This window comes from Vitis riparia, chromosome 7, assembly GCF_004353265.1.
Source record: "Vitis riparia cultivar Riparia Gloire de Montpellier isolate 1030 chromosome 7, EGFV_Vit.rip_1.0, whole genome shotgun sequence".
Classification (NCBI taxonomy): Eukaryota; Viridiplantae; Streptophyta; class Magnoliopsida; order Vitales; family Vitaceae; genus Vitis; species Vitis riparia.
The window spans coordinates 5,339,933-5,359,213 of record NC_048437.1 but is presented as its reverse complement, the minus strand read 5'-3'; the positions used below and the strand labels follow the sequence as shown (position 1 = coordinate 5,359,213).

General features: G+C 38.9%; 3 protein-coding genes across 4 annotated transcripts; 1 reads left to right on the top strand and 2 right to left on the bottom strand.

Annotated features, from left to right (window-relative positions):
• Positions 1-2,190, bottom strand: LOC117918954 (cyclin-D5-1-like). The gene is made up of 5 exons (XM_034835952.1): positions 1,711-2,190; positions 1,536-1,622; positions 1,151-1,442; positions 909-1,042; positions 1-780 (listed from the first exon to the last, which is right to left on the bottom strand). Exons 1-5 carry the CDS (start codon positions 1,969-1,971, stop codon positions 562-564), a joined length of 993 nt encoding a protein of 330 aa, XP_034691843.1. The 5' UTR covers positions 1,972-2,190; the 3' UTR covers positions 1-561.
• Positions 2,191-7,343: 5,153 nt separating this feature from the next.
• Positions 7,344-10,775, top strand: LOC117917938 (BTB/POZ and TAZ domain-containing protein 4). Of its 2 annotated transcripts, XM_034834416.1 has the most exons (7): positions 7,344-7,674; positions 7,901-7,950; positions 8,657-8,926; positions 9,201-9,331; positions 9,600-9,906; positions 10,000-10,313; positions 10,508-10,775. In XM_034834416.1, exons 3-7 carry the CDS (start codon positions 8,675-8,677, stop codon positions 10,617-10,619), a joined length of 1,116 nt encoding a protein of 371 aa, XP_034690307.1. In that variant the 5' UTR covers positions 7,344-7,674; positions 7,901-7,950; positions 8,657-8,674; the 3' UTR covers positions 10,620-10,775. The 2 variants fall into 2 exon arrangements, with proteins under 2 accessions (XP_034690307.1, XP_034690306.1); XM_034834415.1 differs by lacking the exon at positions 7,901-7,950 and having other exon boundaries at positions 7,348-7,674.
• An 821-nt stretch (positions 10,776-11,596) lies between these two features.
• LOC117917937 (formin-like protein 6) lies at positions 11,597-17,007 on the bottom strand. Its single transcript, XM_034834414.1, has 4 exons — positions 15,348-17,007; positions 15,062-15,261; positions 13,196-13,437; positions 11,597-12,954 (listed from the first exon to the last, which is right to left on the bottom strand). The coding sequence occupies exons 1-4, from the start codon at positions 16,763-16,765 to the stop codon at positions 12,163-12,165; spliced, it is 2,652 nt and encodes an 883-aa protein (XP_034690305.1). The 5' UTR covers positions 16,766-17,007; the 3' UTR covers positions 11,597-12,162.
• Positions 17,008-19,281: the final 2,274 nt, after the last annotated feature.

Sequence of the window (19,281 nt, the reverse complement as noted above, 5' to 3'; positions counted from 1 at the left end):
TCAAATCAAACAAAAACAACTCCTCATTCCTCATGGCTTTCAGCCTTTTGAAAGACAACAGGAAGCATCCCAAGCTCCCCCATCAAAGGCCATGGGGTCTCAACTGGTGCTTACACAAATATAAATATATTCCCCCCATTCACAAACAAAAGAAAACAATACAACAGACTGAAAAAGTGGATGGGCAATACTAGCATTCATGAACGCAAAACAACTGCTAGAATAGGAATGAGATAAACAGTCCTGATCTTCAATCTCCTTCCACTTCAGTCAGCTTCTTACCTCCTTACTTACTGTAGGCTAAAGTGATCCTTCTTTATTTATTTACTTTCCCTTTTCTCTATCTGCATGGTTGTCACTGGCTGAGACTTTTGTTAGGTATTGGAAAATGGAAACAATTCCCCAATCAAATTCCAAATCATACCATGAATTGGCAGACAACACTCATTTCATCTATAATCCAATCTATAACCAAGAATCATTTTTCCAGTAAAGAACTTCCTATATTCCAATCAATTAACACAAATCAACCTTTACTAAACAAATCAAATTCTCGCCTAATCATCGATGACAAATTTTAGCAGACTGGCAAACTTCATCACAGTCATTGTATATAAGTCTCCTCTTAGAACCAACAGCAGAGGTGAAAGAACTCTCATCAACATCAATAGAGCTGGAATTATCTGATAATGACAAATTTGGGGATATCAGTTGTTTGGGTGTCTTGGATTTTCCCATCTCTATTTCCTGCAGAAGACTATAACAGGAAAAGATGTGCTCCTGTTCCAATGCAGTAAAAGATGAAAATCAGAGAAAATGACATTCTTCTTTAATATCTAAGCCATGATTACATTCTTCCATAAACAAAGATGCATTGCCTGCTGATTAACAAGAAAGAAAAAACTCACATTTTCTCGAGAACCCCATAATGAGATCACACTCATCTTGCAATCCATTGTTTTCCTAGTTAATTGACCATCAAAGGCAACTAACACTGCAGCTGCAGCAATCACTGAAGGCCGATGATCCATCAAGTTAACCTCTGCACAAAATATGAAAAAAAAAAAAAAAAAAAGTTAGTTTCTCCACTGATAAGCAAACATAATCATTCATAACTGAATCAGAAATCAATCCGTGTTCTGTTGATTACCTCTTGTTATAGCCAGAAGGAGTTCCATGGTTCTAGATACCAATTCTTTTGATTTGGATTCACCACAAAATTTGTTGATGAAGCATGGGATAAAATCAAAAGGAGTGATGGAAAGCATTTTCCATTCCAAAGTCTCCAAAACCATCAACTCCATTCTCCGAATCACCTTGTTATCGAAATAGTAGCCTTCAACCGGAAATTCAGACAGGTTTGGTACTCTGAGCTCTTCCATTTTGGCCGCCAATGATAAACATGCCACTGATAACAGTCTAGTAGCCCAAAACTTCTCGTTCTATCAACATTCATAACATCTCAAAATCACCATACACAATGAAATATAAGAAAGAAAAAAATACAAATTGATAGGGAATATCGGTTTGCTTACATCAATGGATCGCCTAGAAAGAAAGAGATCGAAATAAGCCACACATAGGTATGCTGTACGGTACTGAAACCCAAAGAACGCTCTAGTCTGGATCAAAACACACAACTCTTAGCAACCCAATCAAAATACATATTAGAGGAATATAGCAGATATGCAGGGAAGAAGAGGAACAAACATTGAGAACCCATTTGATGGAGTCCAGGCGAGCCCGTTTCAGCCAGCTTTGGTTGGTGATTGAGCGATTATCAGAAGACATAGTGCTTTTAGTTTCTCTTTTGACCAAACTTTGTATATATTCATCCTCTGACTGTGAGAAAAGACATGGGTCCAAGTTCATATACTGGTCCTGTTCTTCCTCCCCAAAGCAAGCTTCATTTTCCTGGCACAAGAGACTGGGGAGAGAATATGAAGTCTCTGAAGTGTCTGAGTTTTCCATTGCTCTTCCCTCTGCGTCCACCGAGGGAAAAAACAGAACCTTCAACTGAGGATGGTATTTCAAGATTTGAACCGCTGATTCCGGGGTTTGAGATTGAGAAAATGGAGAGAGATAGAGAAGACGACTCTGGCGTGATATGGTAAAGGCTTACTGATGTGTGGCGGTTTGGGGGGCGCCAAATTTAACGGAAGAGATATAGAGAGGCGCTTTTTAGCGGTTACACAGTATCTACAGTTGCACCCACGTACTTGCCCCTAAATTTCTCCAAATGTTTCGAGATTCTGGTATTTGGGGTGTGTACTGTTAAGGTAGAATCGTAGATAGTGTGGCCCCTAAAGATTGCAACCTTATGGGAGGGTATTTTTATTGTCTCATCTCATCCCTTGACCCGAATGCCATTCTACAAAGAAGATCATGGGAATTGCCCAAATTACATGTTCAATTAAAGATTTAATAGGGTTTAATTCAATTTGGCCTTGAAAACAGCAGAGTCTGTTTTATTTTTTTGGGCATGGGGATTGTGTTTGGGGAGATAGAAAATATTGGAGCGCGTAGGGTTCCCAACAAGAAAACAGAGGCCATCTGCTTGTGTTGCATGTGACATGCCTGGTAAATTGTTTTTAACTTTTTACTGAATTTAGTTCTTTGGGTTTCACAATATTGGACCGTTGTATTGTTTTCGTGGTGGGGAAAGCTCCCAGAAACTCAAAACAAACATAGTCAGTCGTAGTATGTTTTTACGTACCAGTGTTGCAATGTCAGTGTTGGTGAGCTCCTAGAAGCTCAGTAAATTGGAACTTTCCAATAACATTCTTGATCTCTCTTGTACTCTGCAATACTTCTGTTCCTCAAACTATGTACTTGATTTTTATGGAAAGAGACGTATCTCAATCTTATATTGACATCTTTCTCTCTTATCATTTAGCTAATTATTCTTTACCACAAGCCAGTCAATTAGGTAAGTAGTACTTTTTGGGACCAACAACTTGCACAGCCACAAACTTAAATCATATGACTGGAAAATTTTAGCAAGTTTTGTAGAGTTGGGTGCTGCTTTGCTGGCCATTACATTGGTCATTTATTATCAGAGCAGTGGATTTCTGCAAATTCATAGAGAAGACAAAGTGGGGTAATTCTAAATGGAGCAGTGAGGGTCTAAAGCTAATGCATTACTCCAAAGGGGAGCTGATGAACTGTAAGAAAGAAAATAAATGATGAATGGGATCCTATTATTGATTAAATATGGGCTATGAGTGATCCCCTTTTCTAATAATTTTGATGGTCAGTCATGATTATATACCATAATAATACCCATGGAATGAATATGGTGTTTAATATGAACTAGGTGTAACATCAGTAGAAGTGAGTGGTGGAATGAAAGGGAGGCAAAATGTTGAGGTGGATGGATGAGATGTGTCATCACTCCATGGGAGAATTTGGGAAGAAAAGGCTTGGCCCACGGCATAGAAGCTAAGAAAAGAATTGATGATGGTGTGTAAAGACACGTGAACATGATTGCTGGGAGGAGCGTCTTCACGTGTGGAAAGGCTGGACCACCCCAGGTTGTGTGTGTGAGGAAGAAGACGCTCCTCCTGTAAACAAAAGTTGCAGGTTTCAGATTAAATAATGAGAAATGGGAACATGTGTATTCAAAGTTGGAGAAGTGGGGGTCTAAGATATGTGGCTTGGGGCTGAGTGCAGCCACTGGAACCTTTGACTCGAAAACCCCATATGGTCAGCAGCTTTGACTGTAGTGCTCCATTACAATTTACACACAACCTAGGCTAGGGTGGTGGGTTGAATCATGGTTTGAATCCACTGCCAAAATTCCAAATTTCCAAACATGGGTTTATGAGCAATAAGAAGATGGCTTCCTTTTCTCTGCAATTTGGTTAGCAGTTCAGCAGAGATGCCCATGAGATTTGAAGGTACCACTTTCAGAAGTTTCAATTCTATTTGAATACCCATTTAGATTTCTGTAGAAATGTCTCTCTTTTTTAGGCCTTGTTTGCATATAAGAGGCCAAGACCTCCTTTTTAATCATTCATACATGTACTAAAACTTTTACGATATTAATATTATTGTTTAAAAATTATGACTTTAACTTCAACTTTAACTTTGATTTAGGATTACATAACTCCACAGTCTAAAATCCCTCATGCCCCTGTGTCAAGGCTGGACTTCAAAAACTAATGAAATCAACTCCAAGTTTCAGGTCTCAAAAAAATAAAGAAATTGGGGGAGTTAGGTTTGGCTCCTTTTTGTTCTTGCAGTCCAAGAATGAGATGGGGGGTTTTTAAATGTAGTGCGAGATCTATGCTGACCATGCTTCCATAAAATAATAAAAAGAATCACTCAAATAGATATTATTGCTCTTTTTGTTTCTTCTTTTTGCCTTTGAGCATGCTGTAGACAGCGCCCATTTGCAGGACAAATAGGATCAGAATTGGCCCAAACTGAACCTTCACAACTCCATTGCAATGCATGCTTGCATCTGGCCAAACCGGATTTAAAAAATATATAGCTTAAATATGACATCTAAAATATAACCATATGATATAAAATTTGTATGAATTGGTCAATGCACATGTCCTGGGTTCGGATCGAGATCGGGCCGATGGACCTTAAACCAAGCCCAAAGAATTCATGGGTGGGTTGAGATTTCTGAATCCAAAACAGGCACTTGTTTTTATGGGTTGGGCCTGAATCTGGCTCTAGCCATGAAATGATGTATTGGAATGCAGACACCCAGGCTATTTTGCACTGAGTTCAATTATTTCACCTCATGTACAAAGGAAAATCAAGATTTTCTTCCGACTAAATACCCCAATTGTTAAGTAATGTAATTAGTTACATTTCCTGAGTATACTTAGTTATATAAAATATTCTTTTGTCTCTACCTTTGACACTCGTATAGTCTGCCTCCATGCTTGTTTTACTTTGAGTTGGAATTTCTAAAGCCTTCTCTATTCTATTTGTTTTTCTTCCCTTTCTTGCCTGCAACTCAATTTTGGTATCAAACCCGAAGATGTCCAATATAGTTTCTTCTACTCTAGAAACCCTAACTACAAATCCCCAAAATTTTAACTCAACTCCAACTCTTAATTTGAATATTACCTAAACCAATTACCTATCTCTTTCTTAACCACTCGCTATCAAATGTGATGAGATGAATTTGCTACTCTAGAAAAACCAACTTTTGAATGTGATAATAGCCAATGAGTTTGAGGATTTCATTAAAGGAGATATGCTTATTCTAGCAAATTTTTGGATGATGCCTACCTCCAAAAAAAAAATATACTCTTCATGTAATGGAAACAAACTTGTCATGAATTGAATTTATGTTTCACTAACTCTTGTCATGGTGGGAAGAATAGTAGAATACAAAACTACACGGGAAATAAGGGTAACTCTTAACAGAGTTTATTAATTTCCTTCAATTACTATTATGCCTGAGATAAACTCTCATCCTTTCTACGGATATTACTCTATTAAGGAAGTCCTTAATCTAGTATGGGTGAGCCATTATCTTACAGAGATAAGTTCATATATACACTTTGAATAGAGGACTAAGGAACATGTTAAGACTTGTGATCTTTATCTATAATAGATGAAGAGGTTCATAGTCTTTTTTACACATGAATACTAGTTGGAACAAAGGAATATTGTCCAACAATTCAATTTTCCGCAAGCTAACCTTATTGTTTATCCACCAAAACAAATTTCAAAAAAATCAGCATCCAAATTTTCCTAGATATGCACAAAGTCCATATCCATCCTCTCCAAACAAGCTCACTAATTCTTATCAACCTTTTTGCAGAAACTCTTAACCTAACATCCTTGAGGTTTCTCAAGGACAACCACAATCATCTTTTAAATTATTTAAGAAAGAAGGTGAAAATTTTGGACTAGAGCCGCAATGTCTAATTTATTTTCAATTGTTATCATCAAGTCAACTTAAGCTATCAGTCACAGTTTTCAAACTCTTAACTTAAGTTCTAATCTAAATCAAAATCTCATTATGCAATGCTCACCACTTTAGCAACTCTTACTATGCCCTCTAATTATTGTAATAATTCTTAATATATGGATTCCGAAGCAACAAATCATTTTTCACCAAAGTTTGACAACCCGACAAATCTATTTGTATTCTTCCGTGATGAAAGACAAACATGTCTTGTACACTCGTCATATTTTTTTTCTTCCTTCTTTAACATATTTGAACTATTTTTTGGTATTCATAAACACTAAAGTACAATCTTTTTTTAAAGGAACTTTTAGAAAATCGTACTTCAAAAAATAATCTTAAAATCAAATTGAATTTCACATGAAATTAGCATTAAAAAAAATGAACTCTGAATTAATAAATGAACTCACAACAAATAAATTCAATATAAAACGAACTCATTTTCACTGTCAGTTCAGACCTCAAATCATTTTCACTGGCAGCTCAGACCTCAAATCAACTAGTGGGAATAATCCCTAATTTTTTCACCTTATTAAAAGCAAGCTTTTCATTAGATTAAATATACTAATACCCCCTATTCTTGTCCCTTGGAATAATTCTTCTATTTGTGGCCCCCTACATAGACCCCATTTCTGACTCCGCCAACGGTGTAAATGCGCAGGAAAGAGTACTGGACCCAGAAAAGGTTATATTTTTGTATTTATTCTTCAAATAATCCTTTTTTAAATGGGCAGTCGGGGGTCCCAGCGTTCTCTTAATCAGGCCGCAATGATGCTAAACTGCCTTCATACACTAACCTATTGCCGTCTCTCCTTATCTTGAAGCTTGCCACGATGCTCAAACGTTTCTCCTTATCGCCGCGTGTTGACGATGAATTCGCCACATCGGATACACGTCAGATGATCAAATTTGTTTTCTCTTTCCTAATAAAAATACTCATGGGCAAGTTAGAAAAGGTAATCTCGAATTCTCCACTCCCCACGAGAAGCCAAAAGGGAAATTGACTAGTTTCGAACCATCTTTTCTTAGGATTTCAGGCTCCGTTAATGTCATGTCTGTGTCTGGCGTGGACAGGTAGAAGCTGAATCCGGTGCGGAGATCACGAATGGTTTTCTAAAAATCAAAATAACAAATCATTTTAAGAGTAGTAGAGTACTTACTGATTATTTCTCCCTCTCCATGGACTGGTTGGTTAAATTGACTGGCTATTCACTGGCTGGCGGCTACCTGTTGCCACGCTTTGCCAACTAAAAAAAACACATGAAATGGTAGCCAGAAAAAATACAGCTGGATATGGGTTTCCATTTTTGTTGGGAATCGTAAAGAGGAGAGAAGATAAATTATGAGTCTGTTCACTGCCCAATCCATGGACGGTCCTCCTTCAACTGAACGGCAGTTGGACGACTCATGCGTACGCGGGAAAGCGCGTGAACACATTTGCATGCCGATATTTTCGTATCTATATTTTTTTAAAGCTTATAGCCGCACGTTCTTCATTTCTTCTATCGCTAGTCCCATCTTGTGATAAGGACAGAAGAGTTGGGGTTGTTTTAAAGTTCTTATTCTTCTTCATCTTGCTCAACAATCTCATCCTTTCTCAAGTCTCAATTCTCGACTCTATTTTCTGTTAGTCTTCCCTGTTTCTTTCTTTCTTGTGTTTGATCGAGGAAGTTAAGTGGGTCTCGCTCGAATCCGGGTTCTCATTTCGGGTTTCTGTTCATCTTTGCTTCGGAAAGGTGTGTCTTTGTTCTTCGTTTCTGTTCTTAATTTGCATTTGATCTTGATTGTTGCCGAACCCTGCTGAGATTATAGGAAGAGGGCGTCGCCGTAATTTTCAAATATCGGCTCTTTGAAATGTTGTCGGTGTGGAATTTCAGATACTTAATAGAATGTAATAAATGAACAGGAATTGAATTATGAAGATTTTGATTCTAAGTTTTATTTGTTGGGATTTGGTTTCGGATATGTAGAAGTGCTAATCAAAGGATATATCTTCTACCAGAGTTGCATTGGTGAATTTTTTAACAACTGACAAGTACCTTTCACTGTCGAAGCTATTAGCACTTGGGTCTCCCTTGATCTGACTTTTTGCATTTGGGTGATCTAATGCACTGTCTGATCTAGTAAGATCATCATGGGAAAGTTAAAATTGGAGCAATTCTTTCGGTCTGAAGATGATAGGTTTATGATGTGTACTTATTGCATGAGACCAAACTTTTTTTTTTCTCCCTTCGAGGTTGTTTAGGTGCGAGAATGTGAAAGGCATTTCTAGGGTTTCTTGGATTTAAGCACCATGATTTCTCATGGATACCTTCCTTCCAGTAACTGGGTTTTGAAGAAAAAGACCATTTTGAGTTGTTGATCAAGTTGGAAACAAAAAAACCAAAGGGATCTTTTCTAGTTTACATGATTCATATTCTTTCTTTTTCATTTTTTAATTGCCCCTGATCTAAGCTAGAAACTGAATTCTTCTGATTTCATGCATTTCTTCACATCCATTTCCACCCATTTGTCATCATACAATGAACACTAACTAGATGGGATCAGAGAGGAACTGATGAAAATTTAGCATTATTTAAGAGATATAAAAAAGGGAAAAAGAAGGGTTCCATCCAAATCTTTTTCTTTGAATTTAAGATCTAAGAAATTTAAAAGCTTCTATATCCATGTTGTGGATGTAAAAAGGTGCTGATTTTGATTTTTGTATTAACTCTGCAGAAGAGGACCTAGAAACTGATGGGAAAGGCGGACAGCATCTCAGAGGGATCTCCTCTGCTTGCCAATGGAGTTCCCCCAGTGGCACCTCCATTACCAGGTCCTGCAACAACCAGTTATCGCCAAAAGGGGCTGGTGAAGGATGGAAGATGCAGCTGTGTCAATGCAGCAGTAAGGGATTTGTGGGATCGCCTCTTCGATGAAGCTTGCGGAGCAGATGTCACTATTAATACTGATAATGGTGGCATCCTCTATGCACATGCTAGCATTCTTGTAAGTTCCTCCATTACATCTCAGTTATATGAAGTAAAAGCTTTTCTCCCTGACTAATGGCATTCCTCACTAAGTAAAAAATACGATAGTAGCACAATTTTAGCTGAGGATAGAAGAAAACATAGAAGAATCATGTCATGTGCCATTGTACTGTCTTATTCATGTTATTAAACATTAAAATGCCAGATATGGGGAAATTTGATTGATTGGGCATGTAGGCACAGTATGTTTACAAATAGATTATATTCTTTACTCACTGGATGTTTGCCAACAGGGAATGTCCTCTCCAGTGATGAAAGGCATGTTAAAGCAAACGAGAGGCCGTGGCCGCTGGCAATCGATCTCCATTCGTGGTGTTCCACATGATGCTGTTCGGGTTTTCATTAGATTCTTGTATTCATCCTGGTAAATACTCTCTCTTTGTTTGTGCTCATTTTGAAACATAAAAAAAATTGTTCCCAAATTTAATTATTGGAAATAGATTTAACTTGCCACTTTGCGAGGGTTATGGAGATTCATCCTATTAGTTTCTTAGCGAGTGGATTGATCAATCTCCCATGGATGCAGCATTTTCTACATCCCTGGAAGAACATAAAATCATAAGAAGAAACTGTTGTTAATGCCACAATGATATACCTGCTCTGTACTAATGAATCGGTGCTTATCCATGCAGCTATGAGCAAGAAGATATGGACGAATTTGCAGTTCCTCTGTTGGTTTTATCGCACGTGTTTGTGATTCCCCATTTGAAGCGAGTGTGTGAGCACCACCTAGAGCATGGTTTGCTAACCATAGACAATGTAATAGATGTTTTTCAGCTTGCATTATTATGTGATGCTCCTCGCCTTACCCTCATCTGTCACCGCATGATCCTGAAGAACTTTAAGGCTGTTGCTAATAATGAAGGGTGGAAAGCAATGAAAAAGAGCCATCCAATCCTAGAAAAAGAAATTCTTGAGTCAGTCACTGAAGCAGATACAGTAAGTTTCTGAGACTGTATCCAGCAATTCATTTTAAAAGCCCAACCCCAATTTGCATAATTATCTGGTGTAACTCTTTCACGCCACTTGCAGAGGCAAAAGCAGAGGGTCAGAAGATTAAACGAGAAGAAGATCTATTTACAACTATATGAAGCAATGGAGGCCCTTGTTCATATATGTAGAGATGGTTGCCGGACAATTGGTCCATATGACAAGATTTTGAAAGAAGACCAGGCACCGTGTAAATATGAAGCCTGTAAAGGACTGGAATTGCTCGTCAGACACTTTGCTGGTTGCAAACTCAGAGCTCCTGGTGGTTGCACACATTGCAAGAGAATGTGGCAGCTCTTGGAATTACACTCCCGTCTCTGTGCCGATTCAGATATATGCAGGGTTCCTTTATGCAGGTGAATCTCTTTACCTTTAGCTCTCTTGTTTTCTCGTCATGTGTCACTTGAATTCGTAAGGTTCCCCATTGGTGGATTCCATATGCCAATTATCTCTATGTTGTCCATATTGGTAGACAGCATGCTGTTCTTTTACTTTCCATCAGAATAATGCTACTTAACTTTCCACTTACGAAAATTCTACCATTTTTCAGGAATTTTAAGGACAGAATCAAGAAACAGAGCAAGAAAGATGAGATGAAGTGGAGAATACTAGTGAGAAAAATCTTGAGAGCAAAGGGCATTGGGAAAGCACCATTGTTTTAAACAGCAATTGCTGGGTTTTGATGACAAAGAGTTGTAAATGTGCAGTTACCCATTTGTAGAGAGAATCCCACCAAGAGGCCGTGGTGGGTGTTCCTTTTGTATCTCAATTTGAAATTATGAAGCAGAGGATCAATTCCATTTCCATATCTTTGATTTTGCAAGTCCCAGGGAACTTCCCAAATAATGCTATGGATGCTAAACCATTTTCACCCTACCTTTTCTTTTTTTCTGTTTCCATTTGCCTAAAAAATCTCGTGAAAATGATTTTTTAATGGGCCTTTTGGGAAATGTGCTTCTCCAAAAATTGCCAAAAAAAATCTGCTTTTGGTGGATGGGAGATTGGTCTGCTTATGAAGCAGACCCCCTAAATATATGGTCCTCCACCATCACCTTGAAAGTTTTATTTTATTTACTAACCCCACATTGGTGGAGCTTTGGTTTGCTTTTTGCAGTAGACAGTAGTCTTTTTTTTAAAAAAAAATTCAAAACCATTTCTACCAAGAATATTTCTACTACATAAAATGATTCTGAAACTACCTTAGTTTAGGATTTTACATAAAAACTATCAGTATAAAAAGTTAACTTGCCTCTAACCCTTGTGGGTTCTGCACTGAAAAACTTCCAGAGAGAGGAAACGTAGTGGTTTTGAAGTGCTGGCCATCCCCCCCTCCTGCTTCCCAGATATGTGCCCCATATTCAATAGGGAATCTTTTAATTATTCACCTTCTTCCCCATGGCTCCGCAAAACTGTAAGAATCAGAAAGGATCCCTTTTTTTGAGTCTCTCTTGGTATGTCTACAATTTCTATTTCATCTGCATTTTTTACCTTTTCAGACTTAGTTTGGTTACTTGTATTCTCCAAGGAAAATCCATTTGAAAGTAGAATTTCCAGATTGTATAATTCTCCTGGTAGTGTTAGGTACATCTTAGGAAACCATTTTGATTATAGGCATTTGATGCTCATAACAATGGGGTGATTGAGCTGGAGCTGGGAACATGTACTTTTATTTCTCCATGGCTTCATAAGCAAGAACATAACATTTGTTGGATTAATACACTCAAAACAGTACTGGTTCCTAATGGCACTAAAAAAAATGCTGCAAGTGCTAATTATTAGTAATAACTATCAATCAAATGCAGACTGAAGCAATATAGATGACATCTAAAAATATGTGTGGGGATCTGATTGAAATTAAGAAGACTATCTTAACTATAGCAACCTGTGTTGAATATTCATTGTAGGTGTTGAATGTTGGAAACCCTCAGTGTTGTTTTCTTTTGAATGAGTAGAACCATTCTGGGTGTCTTATTCTTATTCCAAGCCGTGGACTCTATGCCTCTGCTGTCCTCTTACATTGCTACAATGTTGGCCTCTGATATCTCTCTCTGTGTGGAGTAGGAGTTTTTTTGGTAATGAGCGACTGGGTTCATATTGAGACCATCCTACTCATTTGACATGGGCCTTGTCATGTTGCTTCAATTGAAAATGAATCTGTAAAGGAAGACTTGGGAGTATCTGGTAATTGAGAGTCTTGGCATATTTTCATGGAGATGAGCTTTCCTCGTCTGAACTTGTATCTTGTCTCACATTGTACCTGCTGAGAACTGGCAGTGAAGCAGTTGCAGATATCCGGAAGGATCTAGCAGAACCCACCATTGTTCTGTCCTGCATCCTTCCCACTTCCTTGCACACTTGATCCAATATGGAGAGAAAATCTCTTACGATCATGAAGATTCTGAAAGGATGGGCTTCTTCCTTTGCTGCATCACCATGAAAATATTCTGTGGCCTCTTTCACAAGCAATAGTGCCTTTCTTTCATCGGTCTTAATCTTGATGATTTCTTCTTCAGCCTCTTTAAGAAACAGCTTCATTGAGTCGAAGAATTTCCCCGTGACATTTGGATTCTGATATTGCAAAACCAATTTCACTTTTTCAAGGCCTACTTCAAGTTTAGACACATAGCTGCTTAAGACATCTGAGTCCATTCCTGCTGCTTTTTTCACATTGCCGAGGTCCCGGCTCAGCCCAGCCACAACCTGCAATCCTTGCTTCTTGAAGTCATCCTCCATTTTAGTTTGTGACTTGGTTTGAAGATTCTCATTGGTAGGATCAGAACCTCCATCTTCAGACCTGATAATCTCTTGCACCACAAAGTGGAGCAACGTTGTCTTACCATCTGTTCCCTTTATGTCTACTAATTTCAAGAGTGTGTCGAGTTTAAAAGCTCTAGCATCACCCCTGTTGGTGCCAACATTCATTCGATTTCCTGTCCTGAGAACAGCTTCAAGGAGTTTAAGGAACAGGCGGCTGTTCTTCAATTCCTCACTTGCTGCCTGACAAATTTGGAAGATAATGAGGTCTCATGAATAGTTCTCTTAAGGAACAAGTATAGACACTTGATCTAGCCATTTCTAATATACACTATTCCAGGTTTAATATTTGAACATAAAATATGTAGAGTTTAGAAGTGAGTTCATGGGATTGCTGGAGATCAAGATAAAATGAGGCACTGAATCTTGTTTAGCATAGAATTTCAACAGATTCAATTGGGCTAGAAATTATTGTTGACAATACCTCTAGGGTTTGAAAGGACTTCCTCAGGTATTTTACTTCTGTATCAAAATTGGCTCTGTATAGCATGGCTTCAACTCTTTTGAATGCATATGGGATATCGAGTACTGCTTTGAGAAATCGTTCCGCAGTTCCTAGTTTCGAGATGTCACCACTGTAGTCTCGAAGTTTTATTTCTTCCTCCTTGGTGGGAGCCATCTTTACTAAAGTTTCCAAAAGCTCAGCACCCAAGCTTTCTGGGTTACCTGCCACAGACAAAAATATTGCACTTACGATCCCCACAAACAATTATTTGCAAAGCAAGCATTAAATGAACATTAATGGACATACAATCTGTTTTAATTCATTCTTTTCTTTTTGTCATTTGTAACATGCTCATATCGTATCTATAACAAAGGAACATATATAGCGTTAGGCTATTCTCTCCCAGGTTATTACTTGTGCTCTATGTGTAACTTCCTAATGTTAAGCTCTGTGTGTGTGTGTAACTTTGCATTTGACTCAGAAAAAGGAAGTCTGCAGAATGTGGAGACAAGCAGAATAGATTGGTTTGCTTAAAATAAACACCGTATCGATTTTGATTGTTAGTTAGCTCAACTCATTGGGAGGGATTAGAAAGGATAACCCCATGGGTGATATGGTTGAAAGATGGATAGAGAGGGACAGGACCTGTGACTTTTGGAACATACACACTTTTAACTCCAGTCTCATGAGTGCTTGGGGTCATTCAGACCTTGTTATCATTTTGCTGTGCCATTTATGACATTAGCATCAGCGTAATGGTGTAAGCCTTGTATGAAACAGAATCTGCTGGTGCTGGTAAAGGAGAAAGTTATCTCAGATGGGCCAAATCTATGTCACTCTCAGAAATAGGATGCTAATGTAGCTGAATGTAACCTAGATGATGATGAAGCCAGCTGCGTAGTGGCGACCATAGAATCCAGGCAAGTGAATGAAATGATATGGTAGCTTAGGCATGCTTAGTGGTGCCAAGCACCAAGACATTAGAACTTTGGTGCAATACTTTGGACCACCACCAAAACAAATCATTCAACATGTACAAAGGGATTGAAACAATTAGCAAGAAAAGAAAAATAAAAAGAAATGCACTTATTTGGCCAAGGATTTTTTATGGAGAAACAAAGGATTAAGACAGGGTGTTTTCAATTGGAGCAGAAGCAAAATAATGCTCCAGAATATAATATTATGATATCAAAAGCTTATAGAGTGCTTTGAGAAGTAAAATTATTGATTGAAGTTCAATAGTTACAACGCAAATATTTCACATGGAACCTTGTTCCAGAGGCTTTTGGGTCTTAATGAAAAACTCGACTCACAAGATAGGAATAAGAGAGTACAAAAAACTAAGTTGTAGTTTGATTCTGATGAAGATGGATCTTACTGATGAAGAATTAGCAGTAGAAACTTAATCTCGTAATGCTATAGATGTTTAGTAATTTGGCATTAAGTGTATCTATTATATTTTCTGCTAAGAACTATCTTCTATCATCTGATCTAAAGGGTCTTTGGACAACAGTTCTAGCAGTCTTCTTATTTTCCTTTTGAAAACCAGCGTGTTCTTGAGAATGACCCCTTACCTTTTTTTTCTTATATTTCCAATTTTGACATGTAATACCGATATGATTTTTATGGTCAGGACTTGCTTCTTGTTTGTGTTCATAATATAGATTAATTTTGCTACTGTTTTGGTGGGCAACCAGGTGCTGCAATGCAAGCAAACCATGACTTAAGCTACAAGAATCATCCTACTTCTTATCATCGATGAGTATGAAGAATGAAAAGGATATTGAACCTCAGATAAAGAAGCTGGAGTTTTTCCATGTTTGACACAAGGTTTAGGATACATACCATCCAAAAGAGCTTCGGAAACCTCATCTCGTGTCACATTCAATGCCCTTAACAAAATAGCTATGTTCTGTGACTTCTTTGGATCCAACACTCTGTTCTCCTGCTCAACAGGGGGGAGAACTGATTTTCTAGTTGCTTCTTTGGGAATGGAAACCGCGGAATTGCAGCCAAAGAGAGTCTCCATCATGTCCTCATTTAATCTGAAAAAACAAGTGAGTTATACCCAAGATCAGAGTCTGTATATCAATGTTTGTTAGCATCTTCCAACTATTAATGGTTTACTTACTGAAAGGAGCTCGATTTCAGTTGGTCCCACACTGTGGCTCTATCCGAAGTTGCCCGTACCTTGTCCCAGTGCAGAGGCTTAAGCTTGGGTTTCGCTCCATCCACATCATCAGCATCAAGCCTCCCAGAAGAACTTGCGCCTCCACTGCCATTTTCAAGGGGTTTTATCTCATTCCCAGGAGTGGAGTTTGTTTTAAGAATTCGAGATTGTGGAGTTGTCAATACTTCAGATGGAATCAGGGGGACACTTGATTCCGAACTCCCCGATTTCCTGGGTGTTGTTAGTGGTGGAGGAGGAGGCGGAGCTGGGATTGTGGATGTCTCTGTGAATCGGTTGGTCAATGCCTGAAGTCGCGCCACATTCGGTGGGGGTGGAGGTGTCGAAAACTTTGGCCTTTTAGGGGTGTGTGCAATTGCTAGTTGACTGGATTGAGCAGTGAGCTGTTGCGGTGGCCGTGACGGAGGTGGCGGAGGAGGAGGAGGAGGAGGAGGAGGTTGCTGCTTTATTGATGGTATGATAGCATGCTTAGTCTCCGGCGACGAAGCTGAACGCCGCGATTTGGGAGAGGTCCTCTTAGAATGAGGAACAGGACTGGTACCATGAGATTCAGTTTTCGCAGGAGTTGCAGAGCTGCTGTTGATCGAATTACTATTTTGTCGTGAAACCGGAGTGTAAAAGCCTTCGTCATTGCCGATGGAGGAGGCTTGCGGCGTGTAGAAGACTGTCTCATGACCCTCCTCATCCGACCACGACATAGCCTGAGGTGAATTATTTCTGACCGGAGGGTTGTTCAGTGGTGGCAGTGGCTGCAGCTCTGGACTAGGCCGATACCGATCCGATCTTTTGATCGAATTCAGCTTATGATAAGGCGATCCATTTGTTCCATTGGCACCATTCGCCTCATTGCCCGATCTTCTCGACGGCTCCACCGTCCCAATGTACAGAAAACTCGACGGCGGCACTCTCGATTCCTCCTGAGAACTCTGCAAACCCCCACCGACAAGCTTCTGTGACTCGCCAGGATGCTTCACTCGGTGGCGATACAAGAAGAAAGCCAGCGCCGATAACATCCCAAGTGTGACGATCCCAACCGATATCGCAATGGCCACTTTCTTAGTAGGCTTGGTGGGTTGAGTTGCGGTGGGAATTGGGGCTGTGCCATTGGTAGTCGCAGGGGGAGGCTGGCTGGCATCGGTAGTGGGTCCGGTGGGAACCTCCGGGAAGAATGGCTGGTCGGGATTAGGAAAAACCTGACTGTCAGGCGGTGGAGGCGGCGGAGAATCTGCACCAGGGGGCGGCGAACTGTCTGGAAATAAGGGCTGATGCAGAATTCTTCTTTGGCTAAGAGCAGTAGCAGCAGTATGAAGTGAGAATGATAGAAGAAGAACGAAAAAGAGGTAGAAACAAACAAGTCTCATGACTAATTTTCATGGGCCAATCTTAAGTTGTTGTCTTCCTCCCAATTCATCTCTGGTTTTTGTGTTCCCAAGTTGCAAGCAATTCCCTCTGCTCCCACTCAGACTCAGACACAGAGAGAAGAAGCTTCTTTCCGCTGCAAGATCTGGATGCCCGGCCTAGCTGATGTCAGCAGTAGCCGCATTTTCTTTCTTCCAAAATTTTATTAATTTTAAATCTAATAAGTTGGTAAAAGAGTAGTGGGGTATTCCATACCCTTCTTATGGTCTGGGGAATTGGGAATTCCAAATAGCAGTGAGAATCTGCTTTGCCGTGGGGTTCCCTTCATTTTATTTTTCTTTTAATTTTATAAATATAAATGGACTATGATACGGTGAGACTAAAGAAACCACTTCCATCTCCTTTCTCCTCCACCTTTTATATTATTTTTGTCCTAGGTGGTGACGGTGGGACACATTCCCGTTAATTTTCCCCATTTTGTGCCGTTAAATCCCGCCTCCATATATATTTTTAAGGGCATACAGAACCCGTACGTTCAAAAATAGTCTTTTACGGGTGACAATAATCCTACACAAATCTAATAAAGCAGAGATTTGGAAACCCAAGGTGAGGTTAAAGCTGTAAATTCGATTGAAAAAGAACTTATAAAAAAAAAAAGAGTTAACGTTATCTCCATCGGCTTTGTCATTGATCCACCGACCAATTCGCCCCATCGGACAAGCACACGTCCTCGAGCATATGCTTTTCGCTTTTCTTTTTCTCGCCTTTCTCTTTCCTCCCAACATTCTTTTGCAATGACAATACTATCCTTTTCCTTTTCTTTCCCCCGCACCACTCCAACTTTACCCATATTTTTTTCCCATTTCTCGCTTGATGGATGACAGAGAGGAAGCTGAAACTGGTTTGTATGGTCTCATGTGAGAGTGCATGGATTGAAATCTTTCCAAGGGTCATTTTCACTCCGACTCATCATTTCATTCGCTGGTTGAATTGAACAGGTGGAATCATATGTCTTGTTGTTTGTTAGTGCTTTTAGTGAAGACTGAGGCAAACAAATGATATGGGATTTTTCCCCCCACTTGGGTTCCTAACAGTAGAGGAAGACTAAGCTTTAGGACTTCTGTATTCCACACTGATAGCAACCATTTAACCGATTGATTCTCAGTAGAAAAACAAAATAAACCCAACATTTAGTCACCTTATTAGTCTTTTCTTCCACCGACAAAAGCATTCTGATTAACAAAACCCATCAAATTAATCAACTATTTTTCTAGACTATCCTATGTGACTTGCTCTTCCTTACCACTTTTTAACTGTGTGGAGCTTATTGGTGACGTTTGAGAGGTTAAGATACATAATGAAGATTCATCTCCTAATTGGATTATCCCCCACGCCAAGCATCTGGCTTTGCTTGCTGGTATTGCAATCAGGAATATGTAGGGCCATGGATATGTGCCTTCCTTCTCTCTTGCATATTTACATATGCTTCTCAAAATCACAGAAAGACTCCTTTTTCAGTTTCTTCTTGGACATTGACGTTGAAACACTGGCTTCCCATGAGCCTAATCAGTAATCACACAGTCCTTGTCTGTCTCCTTGTTAGGGAAGACTAATCAGTCCGAACCCCAAATAATTAAATCAAGACTAATCCATATGGCTTGTCTATTAGAAGAGACAGATCCCATACTAACATCAACAAGACACAGGGTGATAGAGCTCAATTCTTATAAATGTGACAGGTCTTATTGAATCACGGGTTGTGATTTGGATAAGGTGAAAATTTAAAAATTTTCTAAAAGTCATGTATTGGTTTATTGATAAGACTAGAAAGACACTAGTGGTTTGTTTTTTGACTAAATAAAAAAAATCAAAATATTTAACTTTTTCTATTTAACTAAAAATAACTCATTGATATCAACCAACATAATTAAACTAAATTTATTGATAATAAGTTCACTTTAGTTAAATTGGTTAATATTAACAACATACTTTTAACTGAATGAAAAAAGTCAAATATTTCGATATTTTCTATTCAACTAAAAAACCAAACATCACCTAGACTTCCACAAATAATTAAGGAGAATTTTCAATCATTATGTTATAATGATTTCCATTTCCAGACAACCTCGTCTTGTTATATCTCCTCCACAATTTAATAGCTTCCTATCTCTTTCTTCTACAAGCTACATGAATGGGTTCTTCATATAGACACATAATTAATATCAGAGCAACTGATACATTAAAAGATTACCCAAAAAAAAAAAAAAAAAACATCTAGAGTGGCATTAAGAAGGAAGTGAATCAAGGTACGAGTAGTGGTGGGGCTACATACTTGATCTTGTATCAATTTCATGAAAAAGACTAAAGCTGCATCCAGTCCGAAGAGAGGAAAAAGCAATGATAAAAAATGATAATACACCATGACGGGGCAAAAACCACCAGTGACTTCGGGCGAACATTCAATGGCTGTATGGATAGTAATAGCAATGACATGGAGCCACTTTCATGTGCCGCAGCT